Raw genomic sequence first — 25,550 nt, 5'->3', positions numbered from 1 at the left:
GTGTGTGTGTGTGTGTGTGTGTGTGTGTGTGTGTGTGTGTGTGTGTTGCATTGCACCTTTGAGATCAATAAATTATGATTCTTCTCACTTGGCGTAACTGCCATTTGCCCACATTGGGCTCACTAATGCTAGTAGTTGGGATAGTGCTACTCCATGTTAACTCTGTGGATAAAAATTTTCATATTTTGTTTTTTATCTCCATCATACTTCATATCCCTTTCTTGACTTACACTGTTTTCTGCTGTTGCGACACTTGAGGAAGTTTGATCTTGGTCTTTGATCTTAATTGATGAAAAACTACATTTTAATGAGGCCTGGATTGAATATGGACTTCAAATGGTTTGCAGAAATTCAATGTAATTACTCCAGAAATATTGAGCATCAGATAGAAGGCCTGAGTTGCAAAATAGTGAACCCCAATCCCTTTAATTAACCTGTCTCTGTGTGTGTCTCTTTCCATCTAGTCCCTGCCCAAGATCTTTTCGGCAGGGCTGGACATCATGGAGATGTATGGGAAGAGTCCAGAACGCTGTGGCGAGTTCTGGAAAGCTGTGCAGGAGATGTGGCTCAAACTCTATGGCTCCAACATGGTCACCATAGCCGCAATCAATGTGAGTATCCCGATTTTGAGCTATTCTAGGAGCGTGATGAGATCTGTGATGAGTGCTCGCTAGACTCCTGGTGTCCTGTCGATTCTCAAGGTGGAGGAACCTCATAATATATTTGTTTATATCACTGTTTTCTGCAAGCACTGTGAGGACTGTTTAGGGTGTAAAGCCTAGGGTTGGCTCAATACCATGTTTTCATCTTCGATCCCTGATACCAATCCGATACCGATCTTTATCCTTCTCTTAAACAACTAAGCTGTTAATAATACATTTGTCTGGATGCACTTTGTTTCACCTATCCCAACCTAGCCATCTAAAAGACATCATGCTCAAACTTTGAACCAAATATTCTATTGCCCTAAAGGAAGAAATACATAGCCCACAACATTACTACTTTTTTTTATACCAAAATTAGGGGACCCAGTTATTTTGGTGATTGAAAAATAGGCGATTGATACCTTTCCCATTGCCAGGAGATATGCCATTTCTTTCTGGTGTGTCACGTTCAACGTCACAAATACATCGGAAAAGGGCTGTGTCATGGTTCTAGTGTGATTGGGAACAAAACTGTAAAGGAGACAGCAACTTCAACAAATGACATGAAACTGTAAAACTTGGAAGAAAAAGTATTTTGACCTGTTCAAAAGAATCTGGTTGTTTGTGAACGACCCAACACTACAGTAGAAGCAGCATGGATACTCCATGCTGCTTCTACGCGCACCGGTTCTTCGGCGGCAGAGCCCAGCAGCAAATGTGTTGTTCTCCGCTGTGCTCCCCACGGAGCAATCCCCACACTCAAAACATTTTATGGTTTACCATGCAGGAAAAAAGTCATTAACTTCTGATTTTGACTTTGGATTTAAAATTTGATATGATATGATTGTATGATACACAGATATTCTTGTTTATTTATGTACCAGCATCTGGAACTTCAACGTGTGAGGCATCGTGCCGGTAAAGGGGCCAAAATTGACTTGTCTACCCGGGTGTCCTGTTTACATCAGAGACGATCGGATGTGGAGCCGATAGAAACCTGTCTATTGCATGGTCATTTGACCAGGGACTGAAACCCAGGTTTTACCTTTCCCACTGATGACAAATGCCGGATGTTAGCGGGTGTTACCAGATTTTTGGCGCAGTGGGGTATCAGGGTATCAGTTATGCAGAGTCAGAGTACCTATCTTCTCATTCAGCTTATGGTCTTCTGGAAACTGAAACACGGGAGGTATGAAATCTGCCACTTCCACTGCAGTTAAACAAGTTCAATGTAGAATTTCCATTTAAATGCTATATCTTTGTCAGAAATATCAATAATATGTTTTAATATTTGTTGTTTTTTATGGGCATAATCATTAGTATAAGCAAATGTTATTTATTTTACCAAAATACCATCACATAAAACACAGACTTTTTATGTCTTTTATATTTTTTACATTTCTTTATTTTTCTATGCTCTTTCCTTTTTATCTTTTTGATGTAAGGCACTTTGAATTGCATCCCTGTCATGGTATCTATGGAGTGAGTGACTTTCAAAATTTCCCATCTTTCTTTATGTTTAGAATTTATTTTGGTGGCAAGTTGTTGTAGCGTTTGAGGTTGATCAGTGATCGGGCTTCACCAGGTTGACACGGAAGCGCAGCATTAAGATCTCTGCTGCTTACGTGATAGTTTAGGCTAATGGATCGGATTATACATTTTTTCCCCCCAATATCCGATGCAGTGATTTTGGCCAGTATCGGATTGGCGCATCCCTAGTAAAGCCAGCTTGAGCACGATCTATCAGCTACCGTCTTTTTTTTTTTTTTTTTTTTTAATTACTAATGATTGGTATAACAAGAGTGATTTTATCTTTTTAAAAATGTAATTGTTAAGGCATCATTCATCATTAAATAACTTGTAAATATTAAAAAGCCCCCTCCCCTCTCTCTTTCTACACCTTGTTCCACAGGGCTCCAGTCCTGCAGGTGGCTGTTTGATTGCCATATCGTGTGACTACAGGATTATGGCTGAAAACCTGCGCTACAGCATAGGCCTCAACGAGACACAACTTGGCATCACGGCACCTTTTTGGTAATGAATAGTTGCTACCGCACCAACTGATTCTGAAAGGATAGGTTCGCTATTTTTCAACCCAAACCTTATTAAATGATTGGTTCCTGTCATTTCTAACTGTTCATAGCACAATCATTCTGAAGGCTATATAATTGAGAAAGTTACCACTCTGCTGCAGCTTCTCACTGTGCTTAAATGCAGTCCAATGGGGCAAATGTCAAAACCTGAAAGGTCACATATTATACTTCTTTTCAACAAGTAATTATAGGTCTCTGGGGTTTTTTCTGCTGAAAATACCACTCAGATTATGCATTCTAGCCATTCTTGCATGCCTCTATACCCCTTGGTTTCAGTCCTTTTCTCAGCATGCTGTTTCTGTGTTTGTACCTTTAAATACAAATGAGCTGCTGTTCCCCACAGCCCACTCCAGAACTGGTTTGTTTCAGTCTCCCGTTATTTAAGAGTGCTGATAAGATGGAATTCATCTTACAGACATTTAACTAACAAACTAATAACGTAAACTTTATTGTGGATCCTGCAACAAGTAACACCTGTAACTTTCTTGAAAATTACATCTAATATCCTATTACCTTATTTTTTTAAATACTTACCAGTAAGGGTACAAGGGATCACCAAACACACGGTTCAGATCGTGTCATGGTTTTGAGTCGTGGATTTAAAAACAAAGCGAGACAAATATAACTTTGCTTTTTATGTGTCCTGTAAAACACTTAAAGCAAGGAACTTTGGCCCATGATCTTAAATGAAAACAACATTCAAGATGTCAATGTTTCAATAAAATCTTAAAATATATAAAATATTCATTACTAAATTGTGAAATATGGTCACACTGGTGCACCTAACTTTTTAATTTAGGTGCTAGTGATTTTCACTATTCAAACACGCAGCTACATTCTGGATCAATTCCGTCTTTTCACACATGCCATGACAATGCCGGAATATATGGGGCAACGGACAGTCGGTTCCAGTGTAGATGCATCATTTGGACATTCTGTCAGCAAGAGACATAGAATCTGATCGGTTTCGTTGTTTTTCTGGCTCTCAGAGACCAGCACTTAGGTTTCCATCTCCCTGCCTCTCCCAGGCGGACTCGGTTCCCTCCGCTGATGGACGGGGACAGAAACGGCTCTGTCTGTCATGGGAGGGAACCGTCCTCGGACGCAATAACCCTAACTCAATGTTCTTGTGATGAAATGTAATATTCCGTAAGTTTGCGAGACAAGTACTGTTTTTTTCATGATCTACTTGAATCAGAAGCATGCATTCAATATATTTAAAAGAACATCAAAAGAATGTAAATAAGTTGTGGATTCAGATACTGTATGTCATCAACAGAGTCTTGTGATTGTTTTGCTCGGTCCATGTGAAAGCATCTTTCATCAGGCGGACGTAAAACACTTAAAGCAAGGAACTTTGTATATATTGTTACACTAATGTTGTTGTTACACTAATCTGTCGCAATGTAGCTTGAATGTTATTCTCCCTTGTAAGTCGCTTTGTATAAAAGTGTCTGCTAAATGACTGAATGTAAATGTAAATGTAAATGTAAACCTTCACGTGCTTGTCCTGGCAATGTTACTGCTTCTATTCACAACACAGCCGTACCTTGAGGTTGGAATTTTACAGAACAACTTTTACGTAACATCGACACTGGCTCCTGTTCCCACATTACGCCTGTATGGAACATAGCCAGTGGATTTTTGGCTTTCAGTGCAAGGGGAAGGGGCTTATGTCTCATAACTCAGAGAACATTTTAATGGAATCTGCAGGTTTAAGGACACCATGGTGAATACAGTGGGCCATCGTAATACAGAGATAGCGTTGGAGCTGGGCCTGCTCTACACTACACCGGAGGCCCTGAAGATTGGACTGGTGGACCAACTGGTGCCGGAAGACCAGGTTCTTACCAAGGCAACAAAGACCATGGCCAAGTGGCTGGCTATTCCAGGTATGAGATGCAGTTCTGTTCTGCCTGTTTCTAACATTAGCAAGCATCCGTGGCTCTCCTCAGGTAGTATATCCTCTGGGTATACCAGGGCTTAAAAGCTTGGTGGCCTCTGGCACATTCTAATGCGACCATCATATACACTGATCTTTATAATTGCATTTTTTAATGAGTTTACCTACCCAATTGTAAACGTTGTGAATTATTGTAAGGGACAATTAGGCTTTTTGTGCGTTTTAGCCCACATAGACTGTAAATAGCTATTAATATTTAAAACCACACCCATTCCTGACTGATCAGCACTTTTGGAATTAAGAATCATTATACGCTATTTTTTATTTATTAATTGCCACCATCACTGTGAGGTTTATCATGACATGCCACTATGATTGTCAATGTATTGTTTTACTAAAAATATAAATGCACGCTTATTCAATGAAAATAAACAAGGTTATTTTAAGGGGGAACATGTTTTTAATCCAATGTCTTATCTAGCCTATGTATTGGTTTTCTAAAAAAATATATATAACATAAACCCATGCCTAAAATAACAAAGCATGTGAATCACTTGACTCAAATCATGCAGATCTACTTCCAGTCATCTTCGTCTGCCTATATATATATATATATATATATATATATATATATATATATATATATATATATATATATATATATATATATATATATATATATATATATATATATATATATATATATATATAAATAAATAAATAAATAAAATAAATAACATTCCACAAGTATTACCTTGAGTTACACTTCAGTAAGTACATTTTTCAAGTTCATACATACATACATATATACACATACGTGTGTGTGTGTGTGTGTGTGTGTGTACACATATACACACACATTACTGTGCAAAAGTTAAGGCTTGGATCCCAAGAAGCATCTGTGCAGCCCCCTCTGCAACAGTTATATTAAAAGCAGCTGGTGTGCAGAAAAACAAAGAAAATACTCATGTGAAAAGTGTGAGACTCAAAACATTTGGGGCTTCAGCTTAACGATGCCCCTGCCCCACAGCTAGTGGGTTTAATGCAGTTGAGAATTTTAAGGTAGTCTGACAAGGAATATCACAGTACCACCAATAATTAGCTAGAAATCATAGTAATTTATATTACCTCTATATAATGTTTTGCTGGTTGGTATTCACAGACCATGCCAGGCAGATCAGCAAGTCCATGATGAGGAAGCCTACCCTTGACAAGCTGCTATCTGCCAGGGACGGTGATGTTAAAAACTTTGTTAATTTCATCACAAAAGACTCCATCCAGAAGTCGCTGCAAATGTACCTGGAAATGCTGAAGAAAAGGAAGACCTAAACAACACATGCACACACGCGTGCGAGGCTTGGGGCTTTGCAACTATACTGAAAGATGCACTATGTAAGTGTTTGATGAAGTGATGTACATTATATCGACATGAATAAAGTGTGTAAACAAGTGAGTGTTTTCAGAAAACCTATCCATCCAGAATTCCATAAACTCACGGTGGAACACGGTGGAACACCTCGGCCACCAGCGGGTCCGGTCTCCCTTGCCGATGGTAGTTTCGGCAGGGCGAGGAAGTGGGCCGCCTTAGAAAAGCGGTCCACCGTGAGGATGGTAGTGTTGCCCCGGGATGGTGGGAGACCAGTGACAAAGTCCAGGGCGATGTGGGACCAAGGACGAGTCGGGATGGGTAACGGGCGGAGGAGGCCGGAGTCAGGGACAAACAGGCGGTTAGGGGGTCCGGTACCTGGGTCAGGCTGGTGTTCCTGCGCTTGGGTGACAAGGGACTCGGATCTCCCAGGTGAGCGTGGCGGCAAGGCACAGGGGTGGAAGGATGGGTTCTGGATCCCCTGTCTTCTCTTCTTGCGCGAACACACGGGACAGGGCGTCAGGTTTGGTATTCTTAGTGCCTGGGTGGTAGGATAGAGAGAAGTTTAACTGGCCAAAGAACAATGCCCACTGGCCTGCCGGGAGTTGAGCCGCTTCGCTGTCCAGATATAGTCCAGGTTCTTATGGTCCAGATTACGAAGCGGTGGATTGCTACCTCAAGCCAGTGGCGCCACTCCTCCAGGGCTAGTTTGACGGCCAGGAGTTCCCGGTTGCCCACGTCATAATTGCGCTCGGGTGCGGTGAGCCTGCGGGGGAGAGAGGCACAGGGTGGAGCTTACCATCGGTTGGAGAATGCTGAGACAGTACCACTCCTACCCCCATGTCCGAAGCGTCCACCTCTACCACGAACTGGAGGTTGGCGTCGGCCACCTTCTTGGGGTCCATCTCAAGCCTCCCTCGGCCAATGATGAATCCTAGGAAGGAAATGGACGGAACATGGACGACACACTTCTCGGCCTTAACGAAGAGACAGTTCTCCAGGAGTCGCTGCAGCACCAGGTGTACGTGCTTTACGTGGTCGGAGAGGGATTCTAGGTACACAAAGACAAACGACTTGTGCATGTCCCGGAGGACATCGTTAATTAGGGCCTGGAAGACCGCTGGGGCATTTGACAGACCAAAAGGCATTACCAGATACTCGAAGTGTCCGAGCGAGGTGTTGAATGCGGTCTTCCATTTGTCCCCTTCACGGATGCGGACCAGGTGGTAGGCGTTGCGGAGGTCGAGTTTGGAGAAGTGGGTGGCACCCCGGATGGGGACAAAGACTGAGACCATCAGGGGTAAGGGGTACTTCTTCTTGACTGTGATGTTGTTGAGTCCCCTGAAGTCGATGCAGGGACGGAGGGTCTTGTCCTTCTTTGCGACAAAGAAGAACCCTGTGCCCAGCGGAGACAACGAGGGGCGAAAGATCCCGGCAGCGAGAGAGTTGCAGAGTGCCCTCCTGTTTGGGACAGGAGACATAATACAGCAGACTGCAGGGGAGGGGGGCGCCTGGCAGGAGGTTGATTGCGCAGTCGTAGGGGCGATGAGGTGGTAGGGATAGCGCACCCTGCTTGCTGAAGACAGGGGACAGGTCCAGATATTGTAAAGGAACCAAGGACAGGTCAGGGCTCTTGGGGTCCCCCGGCGGTGGGGTTGAGGCCAAGCAGAGGCAGTGGGCATGGCTGTGTGTGCTCCAGGCGCTCACGCTACCCGAGCACCAGTACAGCGACGGGTGTCAGCCCTAGCTGGCATGTTAGTCCCAGGTCGAGAAAACTTGCATCCGCCCCAGAATCTATGAGAGCGGAGGAAGAAAGTGTTATACCCCCCCACGAGATGGTAGCTGGGAGCAGAGGATGGGAGAGAGGGTTGGAGCTGGAGCCACAGGAACGTAACCCTAGCGAGGAGTCGCCGACTCCCAGCCGGACCGGCAGGTGGCTCGGAGGTGTCCCAGCCGGCCACAATACAGACAGGCGCCGGTCTGTATGCGGCGGGCTCGCTCCTCGGGGGAGATCCGGGAGCGACCGAGTTGCCTGGGCTCGGCATCGGAGAGAGTCGGGGGACTTCTGAGGCGCCCAAGAGTAGTGGGCGCTGGAGACCGGGGTGTGGCCGCCCAGGCGGGCGGCACGGGCTGGAGTCTCGCCACCTCCCTCTCGTGCCGGCGCTCCTGTAGTCGGTTGTCCAGGCAGAAAGCGGTCTCCACCAGTTGGTCCAGGTCCGTGGGCTCATCCCGCCGCGCCAACTCGACCCGAAACTCGTCGTTCAGGGGGCGCTGAAACACGTCCTGTAGGGCTCGCGTCATTCCAGCCGCTTTCTGCGGCTAGTGTCCAGAACTCGACGACGAGGGAGGCGACGCTACGGGGATCCTGGCGGAGGGAGAGGAGTCTTCTGAGTCTTTCTTCGGAGCCTCCTTGCCGCAAACTGGGTGGTCGAAGACTCCTCATTTCGCGGGTGAACAGATCGTAGGAGAGACTCACGGGGCCCCTCTATGTCGGCTGGGTCCATCTTTTCTTGGCCAGACCATACTGTCACGACCAGGGCTAGGAGAGACCCAAACGCACGACACGGGGAGACGGGAGGCAGACAAAGGATGTTTATTAGCCCACACAGTGGAGCTGGCCTGGGGGACCCGGTCAGGTAGGGATGGAGCAGGGCTTGGCAGGGATGATGATGACCGGGAGGAGGGGTCCAGGATCCGGGTGGAGAGATGGGGAACCGGGCTGGATGGAGAAGGACGGACAGCCTTGGTCAACGAGCGGGGACAAGCCGGTAAACCGGGCTGGCTGGAGATGGACGGACAGACTGGGTTGACGAGAGGAGACAAGCAGGTAAGGGGAATACGAAACAAAGAGACATAGACTAGAGACTTGAAACAAGCACTAAGAACTAGGAATGAAGCCACTAGCTGTACAACTCGGGTAAGCTAGTTGACAGTCTGGCAAAGAATGACTGGGAAGCTGGAGACTAAATACTGTGTGGAGTGGTGCAGGTAATTGATCCCAGGTGTGTGGAATTGGCTCAAGGGGGGAGCTGCAGATAAGGCAAGAGCGGCATCTAGTGGTGCTGGGAGGCCGTGGGCCTAACACTCTTACTTGTTAACATGGGAGTTTTTTGTTGGCAGACAGGTCACTGTCTCTGACCTCCTGGATGAGAACTACATCATAGCGATGGACAATCTAGCAAAGGTCCCAGAAACAAAATAGCAGCACTGATTAACTCACATTAATGAATTACTTTTTTTGTTTTGATAGATGCAGATCCCAAAAGAAAACTTGTAAGGTACCATACCGTGCTAATTATGTCCATCAGGGTAGTGTTGGAGGCTTTTTTGTCCCCAAAGGTTTTGATGTTGAAAACCCCCAATACAGAGAACTTCCCAGCTGCAGCAGGGCCAACAGCATAACCAAGGTACGGAGGGAATGCATACTAGAGGGAGAAAAGGTAAATTAGGTTAGAGGTGTGTAAGATTTGTGTTACTCAACACATGACTCTTGAGTCTAAATTATGGCATCAAAGTATATGTTAGAAGAACTCAGGATTTGGGTAAGGGATGGAGGTAGCAGTAGTCTGCTAAAGCAGCTGACATTTTTTTTTGTGTGTCTAATTATGAGATGCTAGAAATGTCCTATATAAATGGAGTCCATTTAGAGTTTGTACCCCTTTTAATAGACAATTTACAATATAGTATACTGTATACAGTAAGTATTTGTCCATATTTGTACAATATAATAAGAGCATTAATACAATTTTAACAGTTTTGGCATCTCCTGGCCATTCATTTAGGACAGTATTTCAGCTGTGGGGAGGTTTACAGGTGCAAGGATTTTGACCCCTCTCTAGATTATGTGTAATAGCTGTTTATCATCCTGAACAGTGCAGAATGGATGGACCTGTTAAAACCATATGTCCTCCTAACCATCAGATCACAAGGTGACAACATGATGACGCGAGAGTGAAGGGTCAGCTACAGTATAGGTACAGTATGAAATTGCCAATGTTTCTGATTTTGGAGTGCCTTCAATCGCGGAGTTTAATATTCAGTCAGCTCATTTAGATTACTTTAGCCTTTTTCTTATTCTCTTCTGTGGGAGTTAATGGGAGCAAACATAACTGGACACGGTCTAGCTTTTACTGTGAATGCTCACTATTTCGCCTGAGTGAGCATGAAGCACATTTATTATGCAGAGGCACTTGCAGTATTGGTATGCTCAGTTAAATATTACTCCAACAGGAGAGTCTTGTGACTCTAGGCACACTATCCTGTTACTCCTCTTGTGGAGCTGACCCAGTGTATCGGTGAGAAATATATTATTTTAAGTGTAATGTTTTGGATGTAGATGATAAGGTTGCATTACTCACTACCTCCGATGCTGGCTTTAGATTATGGTTCCACAACTTTCAAGAGCTTTCCAAGTCTAACAAAACAAACAAGGTCTCGTGCCGAGTAGACTTTCTCCTTTTGTTTAAAAAGAGACTGAGAAACTTAAGAAGAGTCTTTGAGTCTACAAGTCCCATATGTTGAGTAAACCTTTGAGTATTTATATTCCTTTACCTGGATAAATAAAGGATATATATATACTGTGTGTGTATATATACATATACTGTGTGTGTGTGTATATATAATTTTTTTTTTTCCCCCAGAGGAAAACAAAAGGCTTGAAAGACTTGTTGAAAAGTTGTCAACCAACTTCATAATCATTTTGGAGTCCATTCAGCTTACCTTGAATGACTGTTGTGTGTTACAAAAGCAGGTGCAGAAGTGGTGCATATCTCCCTGTTCCTGTAAATCTATCCCCCTCCTTTGAGTAAGGGTGCACTTTTTGGGATCAGAGTCTTGGTGGTGGGTGGGGAGGGTTAACAGAAAAATAGCCTGAGCACTGCCAGAGCAGTCAAGTCAGGCTTTTATTTACCTGCAGCGTGTGTGTGTGTGTGTGTGTGTGTGTGTGTGTGTGTGTGTGTGTGTGTGTGTGTGTGTGTGTGTGTGTGTGTGTGTGTGTGTGTGTGTGTGTGTGTGTGTGTGTGTGTGTGTGTGTGTGTGTGTGTGTGTGTGTGAATTTGGTGATGGGGGGCATCAGACTGGAGGTGAGGTTAGAGGAGCGTCTGAGTGATGTGATCGCTTTCACAAATGACGATTGTTGAAGTTCCTGACCCCGGAAGAACCACTGTGATGACATTCCTGTAAATTTGTGAAATTAGAGAAGATCAAATCAGTGGAATTTTCATAATGTTGAGAAGCAACCGTCTTAAAATAATGGTGCTTTCGCTTAAGTCACTTTGAAATTAATTGAACTTCAGTGAACTCGAGTGAGCGTAAGAATGTATCAGGTCAAATTGTTACTCGACTACTTATTGACTTTAAGATTTTTTCTCTCCACAATATCAGAATCAGAATTGTTGGAAGTTAGTTGTAGGAAGTTAGGTAGCGGGAAGTAGTGGTAGGAATAATAGTACCTTTCAAAATGCCCTCCAAGCGTTCCAATCTAAATATAATTTGAACTTGTTCAAATGCAACATCTATATCCATTTTTTATATTAAGAAATTAATTGTAATGATTGATATCAAAATGGAATTTATGATATCAACAATCAAATCAGAAAATGGAATTTAAGTAGTTAAAATTCCATCGCTCATTTAAATGAATGTGGAAAAGTAATTGTAATTCTCACAAGTTAAAATCTCTCTGGTCACGGCGGTCAGTGAGCGGCATGAGTTGGGGCCGGCGGTTCAAAAAGCAGCCGATCATACCGTGGCCCTGTTAAGTGACCATCTCTCTCAGTCTCAGAGGGTTGACGTGGTTGTACTTAAGGTTTGCTTCTCTAATGTTTTCTACTCCCTGCCAGGCCTCACGTCCATCATACACCACCATGTGGAAACGACCCTTGGGGTGAAGTGCGCTCTCGGCCGTATCTCCTGCGATTGTGTAGGCGGAATTAGGGGCCATGCTGGACATGGGTGTGATAGCGGAGTCCACGAGTGACTGGTCTAGTCCCATTGTTGGACTGTTTTAACATTACACAGCACGTTCAAGGTCCCACCCAGGCCAAAGGCCACACGCTTGATCTTGTGTGCACTACTGGCACTTCTCCCTCCCATCTTCAGTGCCTCGACCTGGCTGTTTCTGTTCACTGTTCCTCTCCCCCTGCCCAAGCAATGCATTAAACGCACAATCATGTTCAGGAACCTTAAGTCATTGAGTACACGACCCACCTGGCCCTAGATCCCCCTGACACCACGGTGGATGGCCTGGTTGCCCATTACAACTCTACCCTCATCCTCAGTTCTCTTGCCTCCCTCAAAACCATCTCCTTCACTCGCCCTGCCCCCTGGTACACACCTCTGAACTCTGCACCATGAAGGCCAGCGGCGGTCAGCTGGAAAGGCTATACAAGAGATCTGGCCTCACTTTCCACCTTGAGGCCTTCAAACAGCATGTGATCTCCTACAAAGAAGCTCTCTCCAGAACAAGATCCAATATTACTCCATCCTCATTGGCATCAGAAAAACCACCCCAGAATGCTGTTCTCCACCATAAACCGGCTGCTCCGCCCCCCTGATCCCCCTCAATCCCCGACCCCTCTGACCGCTGCTCCATGTTCCAGGAGTTTTTTCATGCCGAAGTGGACACCATCTATCAGCATCTCCAATCGCCTGCCCTCCCACACACACCCCAACCACAGGGTGTTGCAGTCCCAGTGCTGTCTCTCCTCCTTCTCTCCTGTGGACACGCCGCAAATCACTATTCTGGTCACCAAGGCCAAGGACTCCACCTGCTCTCTGGACCCCATGCCCACAGCCCTGGTCAAGGCTGCCTACCCTCCCTCTCCCCTGTCATGGTGGCCATCATTAACGCTTCCTTGAAATCCGGCACGGTTCCCACCAGCTTCAAAATGGCCTCAATCACACCAATCATAAAGAAGCCTGGTCTCGACGCGGACAACCCCAACCAATACCGCCCGATCTCCAACCTTCCGTTCCTAAGCAAAATCCTGGAACGAGCTGTAGCCGCCCAACTCCAACAGCACATGTCCAACCATGAGCTTCACGAACCCCTTTAATCCAGATTCAGAACTCACCACAGCACGGAGACCGCCCTCATTAAAATCACCAACGACCTCCTCATCGCTGCTGACGCAGACTTCATCAGTATCCTCATCCTCCTTGACCTCTCAGCTGCCTTTGACACAGTCTCCAGCACTATCCTGCTCAACTGTCTATCCAGATACCTTGGCCTCTGCGGTACAGCACTCCTGGTTCCAATCCTATCTCACCGACAGGAAGCAGTATGTCTCTATCGGAGACTCCTGCTCCTCCCCTGGCCCAGTCGACCAAGGCGTGCCTCAAGGCTCCGTGCTTGGCCCCCTCCTCTTCACCATGCTTCTTCTACATGCTCCCCCTTGGTCAGATCATACGCCCTCACGGTCTATGCTTCCATACCTACGCAGATGACACCCAGCTATACCTCAGCACAAAACCATCCTCCCGCCTCCCCCCTCAGTCTCTTCTCAACTGCCTCCACGACATAAAAGACTGGATGTCATCAAACATGCTCAAACTCAACAATAACAAAACCAAACTCATGGTTGTGGCTCCCAAGGCACTGCTCAGGAAAGTTGGAGATCTCGTCCTGGTTGTTGATGGCTGCTCTATTTTCCCATCCCCCGAAGTATGCAACCTAGGTGTCATCTTCGATTCATCCCTTTCATTCCACTCACACATCAAATCAGTAACCAAACCTGCTTTCTTCCACCTCAAGAACATCTCCAAACTCCGCCCATCACTGTCAGAATCTGTGGCAGAAACATTAATCTACGCTTTCATCACCTGCTGTCTGACTACTGCAATGGAGTCATGTCTGGGGTTCCAAGCAAAGTCCTGGACAGGCTCCAGTACGTTCAAAACTCTGCTGCTAGAGTTCTCACCCGCACCAAGCCCTGGCAGCACATCACCCAGACTCTCATCCATCTCCACTGGTTGCCTGTCAAATCCCGTATCTCCTATAAAACCCTACTATTACCCTACAAATCCCTCCATGCTCTCACCCCGCAGTACCTAACTGACCTCCTCCACCCCTCCACTGCCCTCCTCCACCACGCCCCGTCCCGGAAGCTGCGGTCCTCGGACACGGGTCTGCTCTCCACCCCCCGCACGAGGCTACGAAGCTCGAGGCTACAGAGCCTTCAGTGTGGCAGTCCCCACTCTCTGGAACTCTCTCGCTACTGACATTCAAAATGCTACATCCCCGGCCACCTTCAAAAATCTGCTCAAAACTGACCTCTTCAACGAGGCCTACTGCCCCTGACCGTTTTTGGTTTCCTTTTCTGTTATTTATCTTTTTCGATTTATCTACCCTGTCTTGTTTTTTTGTTTTTTTTTTTGTTTTTTTGTTTTTCCGTTGTAAAGTGTCCTTGGGTTTGTGAAAGGCTCTATATAAATCCCAGTTATTATTATTATTATTATTATTATTATTATTATTATCATTATTTTATTATCGTGCTGATCTGTAAGCCCAATGGGTCGGTGCGCTTCTACGTAGACTACCAAAGGGTGAACAGGGTGTCAAAGTTTGACGCCTACCCGATGCCCCGGGTCGATGAACTTCTCGACCGGTTAGGTACGGCTCATTTTTCACAACCCTGGATTTAACCAAGGGCTACTGGCAGATTCCCTTGTCTCAGGAGTTCAAGGAAAAATATTTGTATGCCATTGCATCTAAGACGGAGTTAGTCTGCAAGTGGAGTTCTACAATCTCAACCTGCAATGCCACTCTTTAATCATTTTTAATCATCAAGAACTGCTTTTTGATGCTTCTGTCCTGTGGACGATCTGTCTGATGATAAGAGCACAGCTTTTTGTTACACAAAACCACCGCCAATCTCCCTCTTTAGAGAACGATTTTACCATGTTTTGGTCTTTCAACAACTAATCATCATAACTACTCCAAGAGGGAGATAATCACCATGGGTGGAACAAATAAACATAGAACCAAACAACAAAATGTACATGGAAAAACATAAACATCGGATGATATGTATCGAAACAAACAGAGTTAATTAAGTCCAGGAAAATTGCAACAGTAATTTGGCACATGGCCCCTTCCTGTGATAGCTGATGAGAAAAGGAGAGGGATGTAATCAGGAGGGTGTTCAGGGGAGTGTTCAAAGGTGTGTGTGTGTGTGTGTGTGTGTTTGCGCGCGCATGTAACCTCAGGGTGTGCAGAGTCATGGCTTGGGTCATTCACTGGCGTCCCCTCCTCCCGGCGTCAACTCTGATAATGTCCTGATTCCCATTTGACCTCAGTTGTCCTGTGGTCGTCTGTGTTGTGGCACAAAACCGTTGTGGGCCCAGTGTCCTTCCTGGCCACAGTGATAACAGGTGTTGCGGCCTGTGTTGGTACCACGCACGGCCCAGGGGAGCATAAACCAGTCCCAGACAGTGCGAGGAGACCCTGCACCCCCGAAGCGTACACATACAACCCACCCCCACATTCAGGCATAAGACGCACCCGCTGGCGCAGAACTCGGGCTGCGCATGGAAAGCATGGACAGGGGCTTGTGGTTTAACATGCTGATGTGAACAAAATGTGTGTAAGAACGTCTGCTTGCAGGAGAAATTGGCAGCATGTAAATAAAACTTCTCGACATACAGTACAAGCACACTAAAATGAATAATCTACCTGACGACTCTACCAAATTCTACCCCCAGTGACATGGGTCAAATTGATCAATTTATATAAATATCCAGGAGGACTAGAATTACTCATCTAGTAGCACTATAGTAAGTGGCAGTAATTCTATACAGTAGTATTGCGGCATTAGGCATACAAATAAAATTTGCATATAGTAGTAACAAAAAATTACCTTAATTATATCTAAAGAAAAATGCATATTCTTATAACATGGTTTATATACAACCATTTTAAGGAAGGTTTAACAATTCATTCAATATATATAAAATATAACTAGTTCCATGTTTTACTAAGTAGTATCATTAGTGTATCATTAATAAGTAAGTGTTTAATAAGTGTATCATTTTAATTTATTTTGCTCAGCACAGGTGTTTTGCCCCCATAACCATCTGTGCTACTTCTTAATTACACATATATCTTTTTTAAATGTATCACATTAGTATTTTTGGAAGCAAAAACTTTCAAACTGTTATTTTTGTGAAGACAGCAGTGTCAATATTATGTATTAAATATAAAATAATTATCAAAATTCAAACAAATAGCGTGCTGTTGTTGCATGGGGAGCAATCAGTAAATGCTAGAGGGTATTCTTTAACACCCCAGATTTCTTTAATTCAGATTTTATTCGATTTGACGGAGTTGACCAAAACTAAGGATAGAATTTCAATAGATTAAAAATGGAACCATTTTTTCAACAAATATTCAAAATTGAATGCTTATGGTTTAAAATACACTCATCTTTTCTGTATTATAGAAAATAGATAATTTTAACTCTTAACTTTTGTAACTCTTTTTTAAGCAATATAAATTAATGAATCTTGTTTCAGGTCAAGTGCTTTTTATCAGGTCCAGTGCAGACATTTAATCATATAAAATTAAAAATGTTTGAGATATAACTAACAATACTATGTTATTGTGCTAAGCTGCCTCTGTTTCAATTATTGATTTTTTTTATAATTACATTTTCAACAACAACAAAAAACATTATTTTATCTGCCGGACATGTGTTGTCTCAGTTCCCAAGAATGACAGCCGTGAAAAAGTGATAATACTTAGTTATCTATAATCATAATTTAAAACCATACCAATAGCTTATCTTGTCCATTGCATTGCAAAGTCTGTATATTTTAGATATTTATCTATTCTTGTTTTGCTTTTTTCGGCTATTTGTGTATATGGCAAAAATATATATATTTTTTGCTTCTTTTTTTATTTACTTTTATTGTACTTTACTAATAATATTAATATTACTCATATGTATTAATATTTATTTCGGACTGTTTTTGTTTTTGTAATGCGTAATCATCTGTAGACAGACACGCAGCAATAATCACCATGACAATTTCCTGGTACTGTACATGTAAATGAACCTGCTAAAATAAATAATTCTGATTCATTCTGATTCTGAAAAACAATAGAATATTCACTTAAAATCCAAATTCAGAGTGTAGACCTCACAACCAACTCCTCATTTTAGTCTTTCAAACAACCTTTATTAAAAGATACAGGATGCTTGACTAGATTCGACACAGCTATATTTTTATTGATACAGGCTTAAATTGTGACAAAGGCAGGCTGCGGGTTTGTCTTTTTTTTTCCATTTTAAATCAGTTATATTTTTACAGCAAAGTCGTAAAAAAAATGGAAGTGAGATTCTTGGGAAACCATGCAACATCCTACAAGCTAACATTAACACTAATTATTCGATCAACAACCATCTTAAACGCCGTTTCAGCACTCAATATCATCAGCATCAATAACAATATCAAGACTTGACACGAAAGAAAGGAATCTTTTTTCTTTTTTTTTTTTACCTTTTAAGGGGGATTTGATAAATTACTATCTACTTTTTTCTGACAGGTGCTAATGGATTGTTACCTACCTATCTTTAACTAATGTTTTACTTAAAAAAAATACTGATTGTAGAATTATATTCACATCTCATGTCCTCTATATGGGTGAGATTTAGAAAGGGGGCTGCCCCCCCCACACACACACTTCTTTTAACTAAATGAAAAGTATCAAAACACTAAGTCTCTACATGCAATTATTTCTACAGTATAATACACACACATCTGAATCCAGTTGAAAGAAATTCAAAGGTTCTCGTTGAAACATAATAATAAATTATAATTCGATTTTTTTTTAAGGAATTCAAGGTGTATTCCTGGTTGAAGGACAGTCACAGATGATTCTTTGAAGTTTATCTGGATTCCTGCTGTCTTACGTTCGACTTCACAGTTTGAAACGCGCAACAGAAATGCCTGAAATCCCTTTTTTTATTCTGATAAACTCAACAAATAGAAAACCTTTATGGTTTCACTGTGCTACACTATGAGCCTACTTTTGTCTGGTACTGTCGTACCATTACGAACATCAGATACAGTGATTTAGACAAAAAAAACAAAACATGTCTTTCTTTAAAATTCTTACATTATAGTCGACAGCCTGCAAAGGAGGAGAAATGTGCGACAATATCGGATGATCCTTTGAAAACTTGAAGCTCATAATGTGCAACCTTAATCAAACAAAGGTAGGGAGTAAATAAGCAGAAACTAGATTAAATAAATACATAATGAATATTTGGTTTGTACAGTTTTTGATGTGTCACTCTTTGAAAGTGAGGAGCAAAAGTCAATTCAAATTTAGAACTTCAAGCAGCCTTTAATGGGGATGCAACCAAGAAGAGTTTTCTTGTCGCCCAATCGTTACATCCTACACATTTTCATAATATCGGGGGATAGTCGCACAATGTCTTCATGACTTGGAGCAATTTTTAGGGAAAATGGGTCACTAAAATTAAAAATGTTTTCAGGAAAATTCTAAATGTTATGTCTTAAAGTTTCTGAGATCCATATACACTTGCGCAGAAAAAAGCAGAATAATAATAATCCACCAACAATTTCAACACAATGTGTTTTCTGATCTACTTACTATTCTTTCTATCTGCCCAACTGCTCAGGGAAGGATTTACTAACTTGACAAATGCTTAAAATATGACCTACCATGACTTCAAAAGTACCAAAATGATGTTGCATTGACTGAACTCTCTAACCTTTGTCAAACACAGCTGGAGTTGATTTTGTCCGATTCGAATATCAATATATTTAGATCTCAACACACAGTCCAATTTCTACATCTGCAGGTTGAGTTTTTCTGCCAAAATGACACTTGTGCCTTGTATTTGACTTTGTATATTCAAATGCTCACTAAACGACAGACAGCAGAAGCATACGGTGTACCCTATATCTACTGTTGCACATATTTTGGGTCAAGGATATTCACCAGATATACTCTTAAGATATCGGCGAGCAGACTGGAACGCTACAAGATGGAGGGTAAGGATGGAGGGGAGTGGCAAAGAGTGGTTAAAATAAAGAAAGATACAGTGTTTAAAGAAGCTTTCCGACATCTCAGGGCATTTTCCAATATGGTTCTGCTGAAGAACAGAGTGGGGAAAAAGAGAGAAGCAGGAATAAATAATGGATGAGAGAAATGAGAGACATGTCCATCGATTGTTCATTTCAATTGTTGCCATTAAACATCAGCTGCCCCCACCCCCTTCTCCATTCCTATTCGCTCCAATCCTTCTTGATGTCGAGGTTCCACTCCCACGTCAGGTGGTCCGTCTTGTCGTCGTCGGTGAAGCATGACTTGATCCGGTAGCCACCCCGGATCACCATGCCCCTGGGCACCTCCACCGGAGTCACAAACTCGTGCTCCTCCGCCCGTGGGCAGTAGCTGCCGACCATGTACTTCGCTTTGTCCACTGCAACAAGACACAAAACCACTACCCGTCGTATATTCAGTCCTCAAAAACGGGCTTGTGTGGCGTCCGTAAGCTATGTGCTGTGTTGTGGATGGAAAATTACCTTGATTCAGTTTGAGCGGTTCTTAGAGGATTGAAGTATTCTGTCATGTGTCATTTCTCATGTCTTAGCTCTGCTCCTCCACCCTTGTGGGCTGCCTATCCCTATCAATGCTCCGTAGACTGTGAAATCGCTCAACGGCATGCATTAAAATCCCCTCCCTCACCCCGTTATGTGTAAAGACCCTCTTTAGACTGTTTGCGGTGAACCTACCCCTCAGTCCTTTTCTGTAGGTCAGATGGATGTACTTCAAACCAGCTACAATTTCTCTGTTCACCTGCGGAAAAAGCAGGGATACGGAGCGTTAGCCGATTCCAACAGATAGTAAGTAAAAATGTTCAGCCCCTACTAAATCACCTCCGTAGAATTAAGATGCAGCTTTGCACGTCAGGGGTCATGAGAGCCAATATTTGTATGCATTCAATGGGATGCAATACACACACACACACACACACACACACACACACACACACACACACACACACACACACACACACACACACTTTCCTATGAATTCAGAAATCCGATACAATCCCAAACAAATGTGGACAGATGGCAATTATGCTAAAGTAAGTTGGGGTAGTACCAGCAGCATAGCAATAATGTGCAAGGTCATCATAACAGCAATAAAAATGTCAATTCAGTGAGCAGCAAGAGCAATAATTATAGAAGTAAGAATAATGCTTATTAAATTACAATTATAATTGGGTTTGTGAGGGAAAAATGATTACGATCAACTATTTTGAATGAGGACAAAGGCCTCTACCTCCAAAAGGGGGTTTGAAAACATTTGTCTGTCTTCCCAGGAACCCCCCAGAGTTCATGGAAAGAGAAATGTCTTGCTCCTACAATGTCAATTCTAACATGAAAGAATCAGATCACACGTGGCCTGTTTACCTTCTATAGAGATGGGGGACACCTAGAAGTGCATTGTCATGCAACCCCCATTCGGCCAGGTCAAGGTTGCAAGTACCTGTTATTTACATTCTAGGAAGGGAAGGCACCCAGGAAGACAGTTAGGGGAGGAAGCACCCAGGAAGACAGTTAAGGGGGAGGCAGACTCGTCAGAGACCTCTGACCCAAACCACTCCCTGTTTCTACTGTATAAAGCCTCCTGTCTTTCTCTGTGATATCAGATTGATCCCAGCGCTGCTTTGGAGCAGTACTGAATCTTTCTCTTTATTCTGCAGAATAAATAAACTTGGATATTCTCAGTTTTGTCTTCTTGTAGCGGGCAGATTAACCTCACCCATCATTGCGGAAGAACTTCCTTAACAGGTTCCATATAATTCAACTCCTCCACTAAAGCATTGTAGTTGGGAAATGCTGCGGTGAATAGAGATATTATTTGGCTTTGACAAAGATGATATACTGTTGTCAGGACAGTGATACATAAACCCAACAGTGATGTACAAACAGTATTCTTTGTGGCTTATTTAATGGTGAAATGATACTGCTCTTAAGCGTAATGGTGAAAACTCCTATTGGGACATAGCCATACATAAACATCAACATAAAGATTTAATTTCCCTGCCTGCTAATCACTGTTAAAAAAAGATGTGATTGAGGTTCAAGCCGAATGAAGTGTGCCAGGAGTGATTTGGCAATCAGATATTTGTTGTGTAATGGTTATGTAATCACTGGCTTCATTGCATTTGAGAGGGATTTCTCTACAGTAGAGGGTCCAGAATGACCGGAGGAGTCTACTTCTCAGAGCTTGTGCTATCATGGTACAAACCATACATTTATTGTCAATAACATTATTCTATAAGATAGAACAGTATTCTCAAACTTTTTTCAATAATTTACCCCCTTTTAAATATTTTTTCAGGCAAGTACCCCTGACCAGTGGAAAACATTTTTGTTAAAAAAAAAAAGCTTCCCTATATATATATAACCTATGTAGAGTCTGGTTGTCTGGTTTATTAAACAACAACCTTAAAAACACAGAAAATACAGTTAAATGCTACATTTAAATAGTTTAATAATATCAGCCACAACATTAAAACCACTGACAGGCGACGCGAATAACAGTGCATATCTCATTCCAGTGGCACCAGTCAAGGGATGGGATATATAAGGCCGCAAGTGAATAGTCAGTTCTTGAAGTTGATGTGTTGGAAGCAGGAAAAATGAGCAAGCTTAATGGTCTAAGCGATTTTGACAAGTGCTAAATTGTGATGGCTAGACGACTGGGTCAGAGCATCTTTAAAACTGCAGGTCTTGTGGGGTGTTCCCGGTGTGCAGTGATTAGTACCTGCCAAAAGTGGTCCAAGGAAGGACAACTGATGAACCGGCAACAGGTCATGGGCTCCCATGGGCCCTTTGATGTGCGAAGGGAGTGAAGAGCTACTGTACCACAAATTGTTGAGAAAGTTAATGCTGGCTATGATAGAAAGGTGTCAGAACACACAGTGCATCGCAGCTGGCTGAAAGCGTCTAACAATGGGCATGTGAGCGTCAGAACTGGACCATGGAGCAATGGAAGAAGGTGGCCATGTCTGATGAATCATGTTTTCTTCTACATCATGTGGATGGCTGGGGTTAGGGTTCGATCCGATCGAGCATCTGTGGGATGTGCTGGAACAACAAGCCCGATCCATAGGGGAGCCACCTCGCAACATACAGGACTTAAAGGATCTGCTGCTAACGTCTTTTGGCCAGATACCACAGGACACCTTAAGAGGAGTCTATGCCTCAACAGGTCAGAACTGTTTTGGCAGCACGAGGGGAGCTACACAAAATTAGAGGTTAAAAAAGTGGTGGTTTTAATGTTGTGGCTGATCGGTATATATATGGGTAAATTTCTGTGTATTCCATTTTTTGCTGGTGCTGTGTGATATGAAATATAAACACAATAATCATTGTTTGGTTATCATCATTGACTACATTCAAGGTCTCTTGCTCCGCTTCTAGTCACCTTAGCTTTGTGTGCCACGTGCGAGGGGGAGGGACAATCCATTAAACATATGGGGGATTTATTTTGTTTTTTGTTTGTGTCCAATTATTAATAAATATTTCTAGGCTTTATTCAATAAGTAAGCAGACCACAATAAAATAAATGTAAAATAGTACACTGTCTTTATTTGTTTTAAGAATGCCGCAAGGGGACTAGGAGACTATTTGGCAGAGGCAGAGATGAGTGAGCGTAACAACACAGAAAGTCATACTGTGGCTCCACTGGTCCCTAGGTTGTACTGGGGATGTTAACGACACAGTTTTGACAAAAAATGTGAGGTTATTTTGCCAGATAGACCTATTTATTTTCCACACTTAATCACCGCTGTTCCAACAAACCGTGTCTGCGCTTTGCTTTCAGCACCACAGCCCAAAACAGCAGTTAACAATTGCATTGAAAATAAGAATATTGAATATAAAATGTGGTTTACATTAGATTTTTTAAATTGTATTAATGTAATTTATATAATTACTTTGGGACAGATTTTTTTTCATTCATATTAAAAAAATCTCACGTACCCCCTGCAGTACTCCAAAGTACCCCTAGAGGTACGCGTACACCCATTTTGGAAATTCTGAGATAGAACATGCTGATATACTAAGTTGAAGTTCAAGAGATTATTGTCACATACATACATATACATACGGTCATACATACAGGTGCTGATATTCTACACTGCAGATTGGATCCCATAATATGAAATCATGTATTTTAATTTTAAAGTCTTTCAAAGCTCTGAATAATACGCTACAGATTGGATCCCATCATATTAAATCACATACAGTAGGACTTTTACTTTGAAATTCCTTCAGAATCTGTCTGCTTTCATGCTATTGGCTCTGATTCTCAAATCTGGAATTAAATTCTTAAAAACTCCAAAGAAGCAGACGGCAACCATGTGGAATCAGCTATCTGGAATCGCTCCCTGCTTTCGGGAAATCTGACCATGCCCCGATCTCGCTGGTACCCATTTACAGGCCTCTGATCGCGCGAGAACTGGTGGTGACGAGGGAAGTGAAGCGGTGGATGGACCAATCAGAGGCTGCGCTTCAGGACGCACTTGCTGACGTAGACTGGGACATGTTCCAATCAAGTTCAAGTGACGTTAGCGAGTTTACGGACGTAGCAGTGAGCTTTGTGGCTACGCTAGCAGACAGCATTGTTCCCACGGTGTTCGGATATTTCCAAACCAGAAACCGTGGGTTGACAAATCCATCCGCTGCGCTCTGAATTCTCGCACGGCCGCTTACAACGACGGTCTTGAATCCGGAAATATGGACAATTACAAAGCGGCGTCGTACAATCTGCGGAGGGCGGTGAAGGACGCTAAATGGACGTACAGAGAGACTGTGGAGCTACAGATATGTGTCCCCCCGCTACAGCGGGGGGACACAAGACGCTTGTGGGAGGGGATGCGGACGATAAACTACAAGAGCAGCTCCTCCCCAGCCACGAGTGTGGACGCCTCCCTAGCCTACGAACTGAACTCCCATTTATGCGCGGTTCGAGTCTGGCAGCAGCACCGCTAGCTCGCCGGCTAATTGGAGTTACACCGCTGGGGATGAGCACGCACTCTCAGTGTCCGTGCACGAGGTCAGGAAGGCTCTGATGCGGGTGAACACCAGGAAAGCTGCGGGCCCAGATGGCATATCTGGACGAGTACTGAAGACCTGTGCTAACCAGCTAGTTCCGGTGTTCACTACAATATTCAACATCTCCCTGGCTGAATCAGTGGTCCCGTCCTGCTTCAAGAGGTCCACCGTCGTTCCTGTCCCGAAGATCGCCTCTCCTGCCTGCCTGAATGACTACCGTCCGGTGGCCCTCACCTCGGTGGTCATGAAGTGTTTTGAGAGGCTGATTAAGGATTACATCTGCGCCTCCCTCCCCCGCACCTTGGACCCGTTGCAGTTTGCGTACCGGCAGAACAGATCCACGGATGACGCGGTCTCCCAGGTACTGCACACCACGCTCACGCACCTGGATGGCCGGAAGGGGGCCTATGTGAGAATGCTGTTCATCGATTACAGTTGAGCTTTCAACGCCATAGTCCCCACCAGACTGGCTGTCAAGCTGAAGGAGCTCGGACTGAATACTCCGCTGTGTGCCTGGATCCTGGACTTCCTCACAGCCCGGCCCCAGGTGGTCAGGGTGGGGAAGCACATGTCCAGCTCCCTCACCCTGAATACAGGATCCCCCCAGGGCTGCGTCCTCAGCCCCCTACTGTACTCCCTGTACACACATGACTGTGTGGCCAGGTCCAGCTCCAACACCATCATCAAGTTTGCTGACAACACCGTTGTCGTGGGCCTGATCACCGACTGAGATGAGAAGGCCGACCGCGAGGAGGTGGCCGACCGTGACCGTCACTCTGGTGCCAGGACAACAGCCTACACCTGAACGTCAGAAAAACTAAGGAGCTGATTGTGGACTTTAGGCAAGGATTACAATCGAGGACGCACACGCCCTTGGTGATTATTAGGACGTCTGTCGACAGGGTGAGCAGCTTCAAGTACCTGGGAGTCCACATCACAGAGGACTTAACATGGACTGAACACACAGACACTCTGGTGAGAAAGGTGAGGCAGCGTCTTTACCACCTCAGGCAGCTGAGGAAATTCCGGGTCTCGGTGAGGATCCTCAAGTCTTTCTACTGTAGAGCGGTGGAGAGAATCCTGACGGGCGACATCACCGCCTGGTTTGGGAACTGTACTGGTCAGGACAGGCGGGCCCTGCAGACGGTGGCGCGTTCAGCTGAACTACCCCCCCGCAGGACTTATACACCAGGAGGTGTAGTAGCAGAGCCCACAGGATCATGAAGGATCCTCATCACCCCAACAACGGACTGTTCCAGCTGCTGCAGTCAGGCAAGCACCTCCGCAGTCACACAGTGAGAAAAGAGAGACCGAGACAGTTTTTTCCCGCAAGCCATAAGAACTGTCAATGCTGACCTCACCAGGGGTCCTCACTGAGCCAAACACATAAGCTCCACTACCTTCTGTACTGTATGTAGCATACTGTACCGCATACTGTG

The 25,550-nt window shown here is 43.9% G+C and overlaps 2 protein-coding genes across 6 annotated transcripts in view; one reads left to right on the top strand and one right to left on the bottom strand.

Moving 5' to 3' along the window:
* Nucleotides 1-25,550, top strand: part of eci1 (enoyl-CoA delta isomerase 1) — a 50,802-nt gene that overhangs the window by 7,222 nt on the left and 18,030 nt on the right. The window contains exons 4-7 of one of the 2 annotated variants that reach the window (XR_013844400.1): nt 465-611; nt 2,557-2,678; nt 4,451-4,629; nt 5,803-6,032. Coding sequence is in view for 1 of the 2 variants with exons in the window: in XM_080009611.1 (XP_079865737.1) it covers nt 465-611; nt 2,557-2,678; nt 4,451-4,629; nt 5,803-5,969 (615 nt within the window). In the remaining variant the exon portion in view is untranslated. Of the gene's footprint in view, nt 1-464; nt 612-2,556; nt 2,679-4,450; nt 4,630-5,802; nt 6,090-25,550 lie in introns of those variants that run through there. The other variant, XM_080009611.1, reaches the window with a different exon arrangement.
* arhgdig (Rho GDP dissociation inhibitor (GDI) gamma) overlaps nt 11,157-25,550 on the bottom strand; it is a 53,604-nt gene continuing 39,210 nt past the window's right edge. Inside the window, exons 5-7 of one of the 4 annotated variants that reach the window (XM_080009613.1) lie at nt 19,774-19,837; nt 19,250-19,481; nt 11,157-11,181 (exon numbers count right to left, since the gene is read on the bottom strand). In XM_080009613.1, the coding sequence (XP_079865739.1) occupies nt 19,264-19,481; nt 19,774-19,837 (282 nt within the window). In that variant the 3' untranslated portion in view covers nt 11,157-11,181; nt 19,250-19,263. Of the gene's footprint in view, nt 11,182-17,209; nt 19,482-19,773; nt 19,838-25,550 lie in introns of those variants that run through there. The other 3 variants (XM_080009614.1, XM_080009612.1, XM_080009615.1) reach the window with 3 other exon arrangements.

This window comes from Zeus faber (genome assembly GCF_960531495.2).
Source record: "Zeus faber genome assembly, chromosome: 11".
NCBI lineage: Eukaryota > Metazoa > Chordata > Actinopteri > Zeiformes > Zeidae > Zeus > Zeus faber.
The sequence above is the reverse complement of the archived record's forward strand: the minus strand, read 5'-3'. Positions and strand labels throughout refer to the sequence as shown.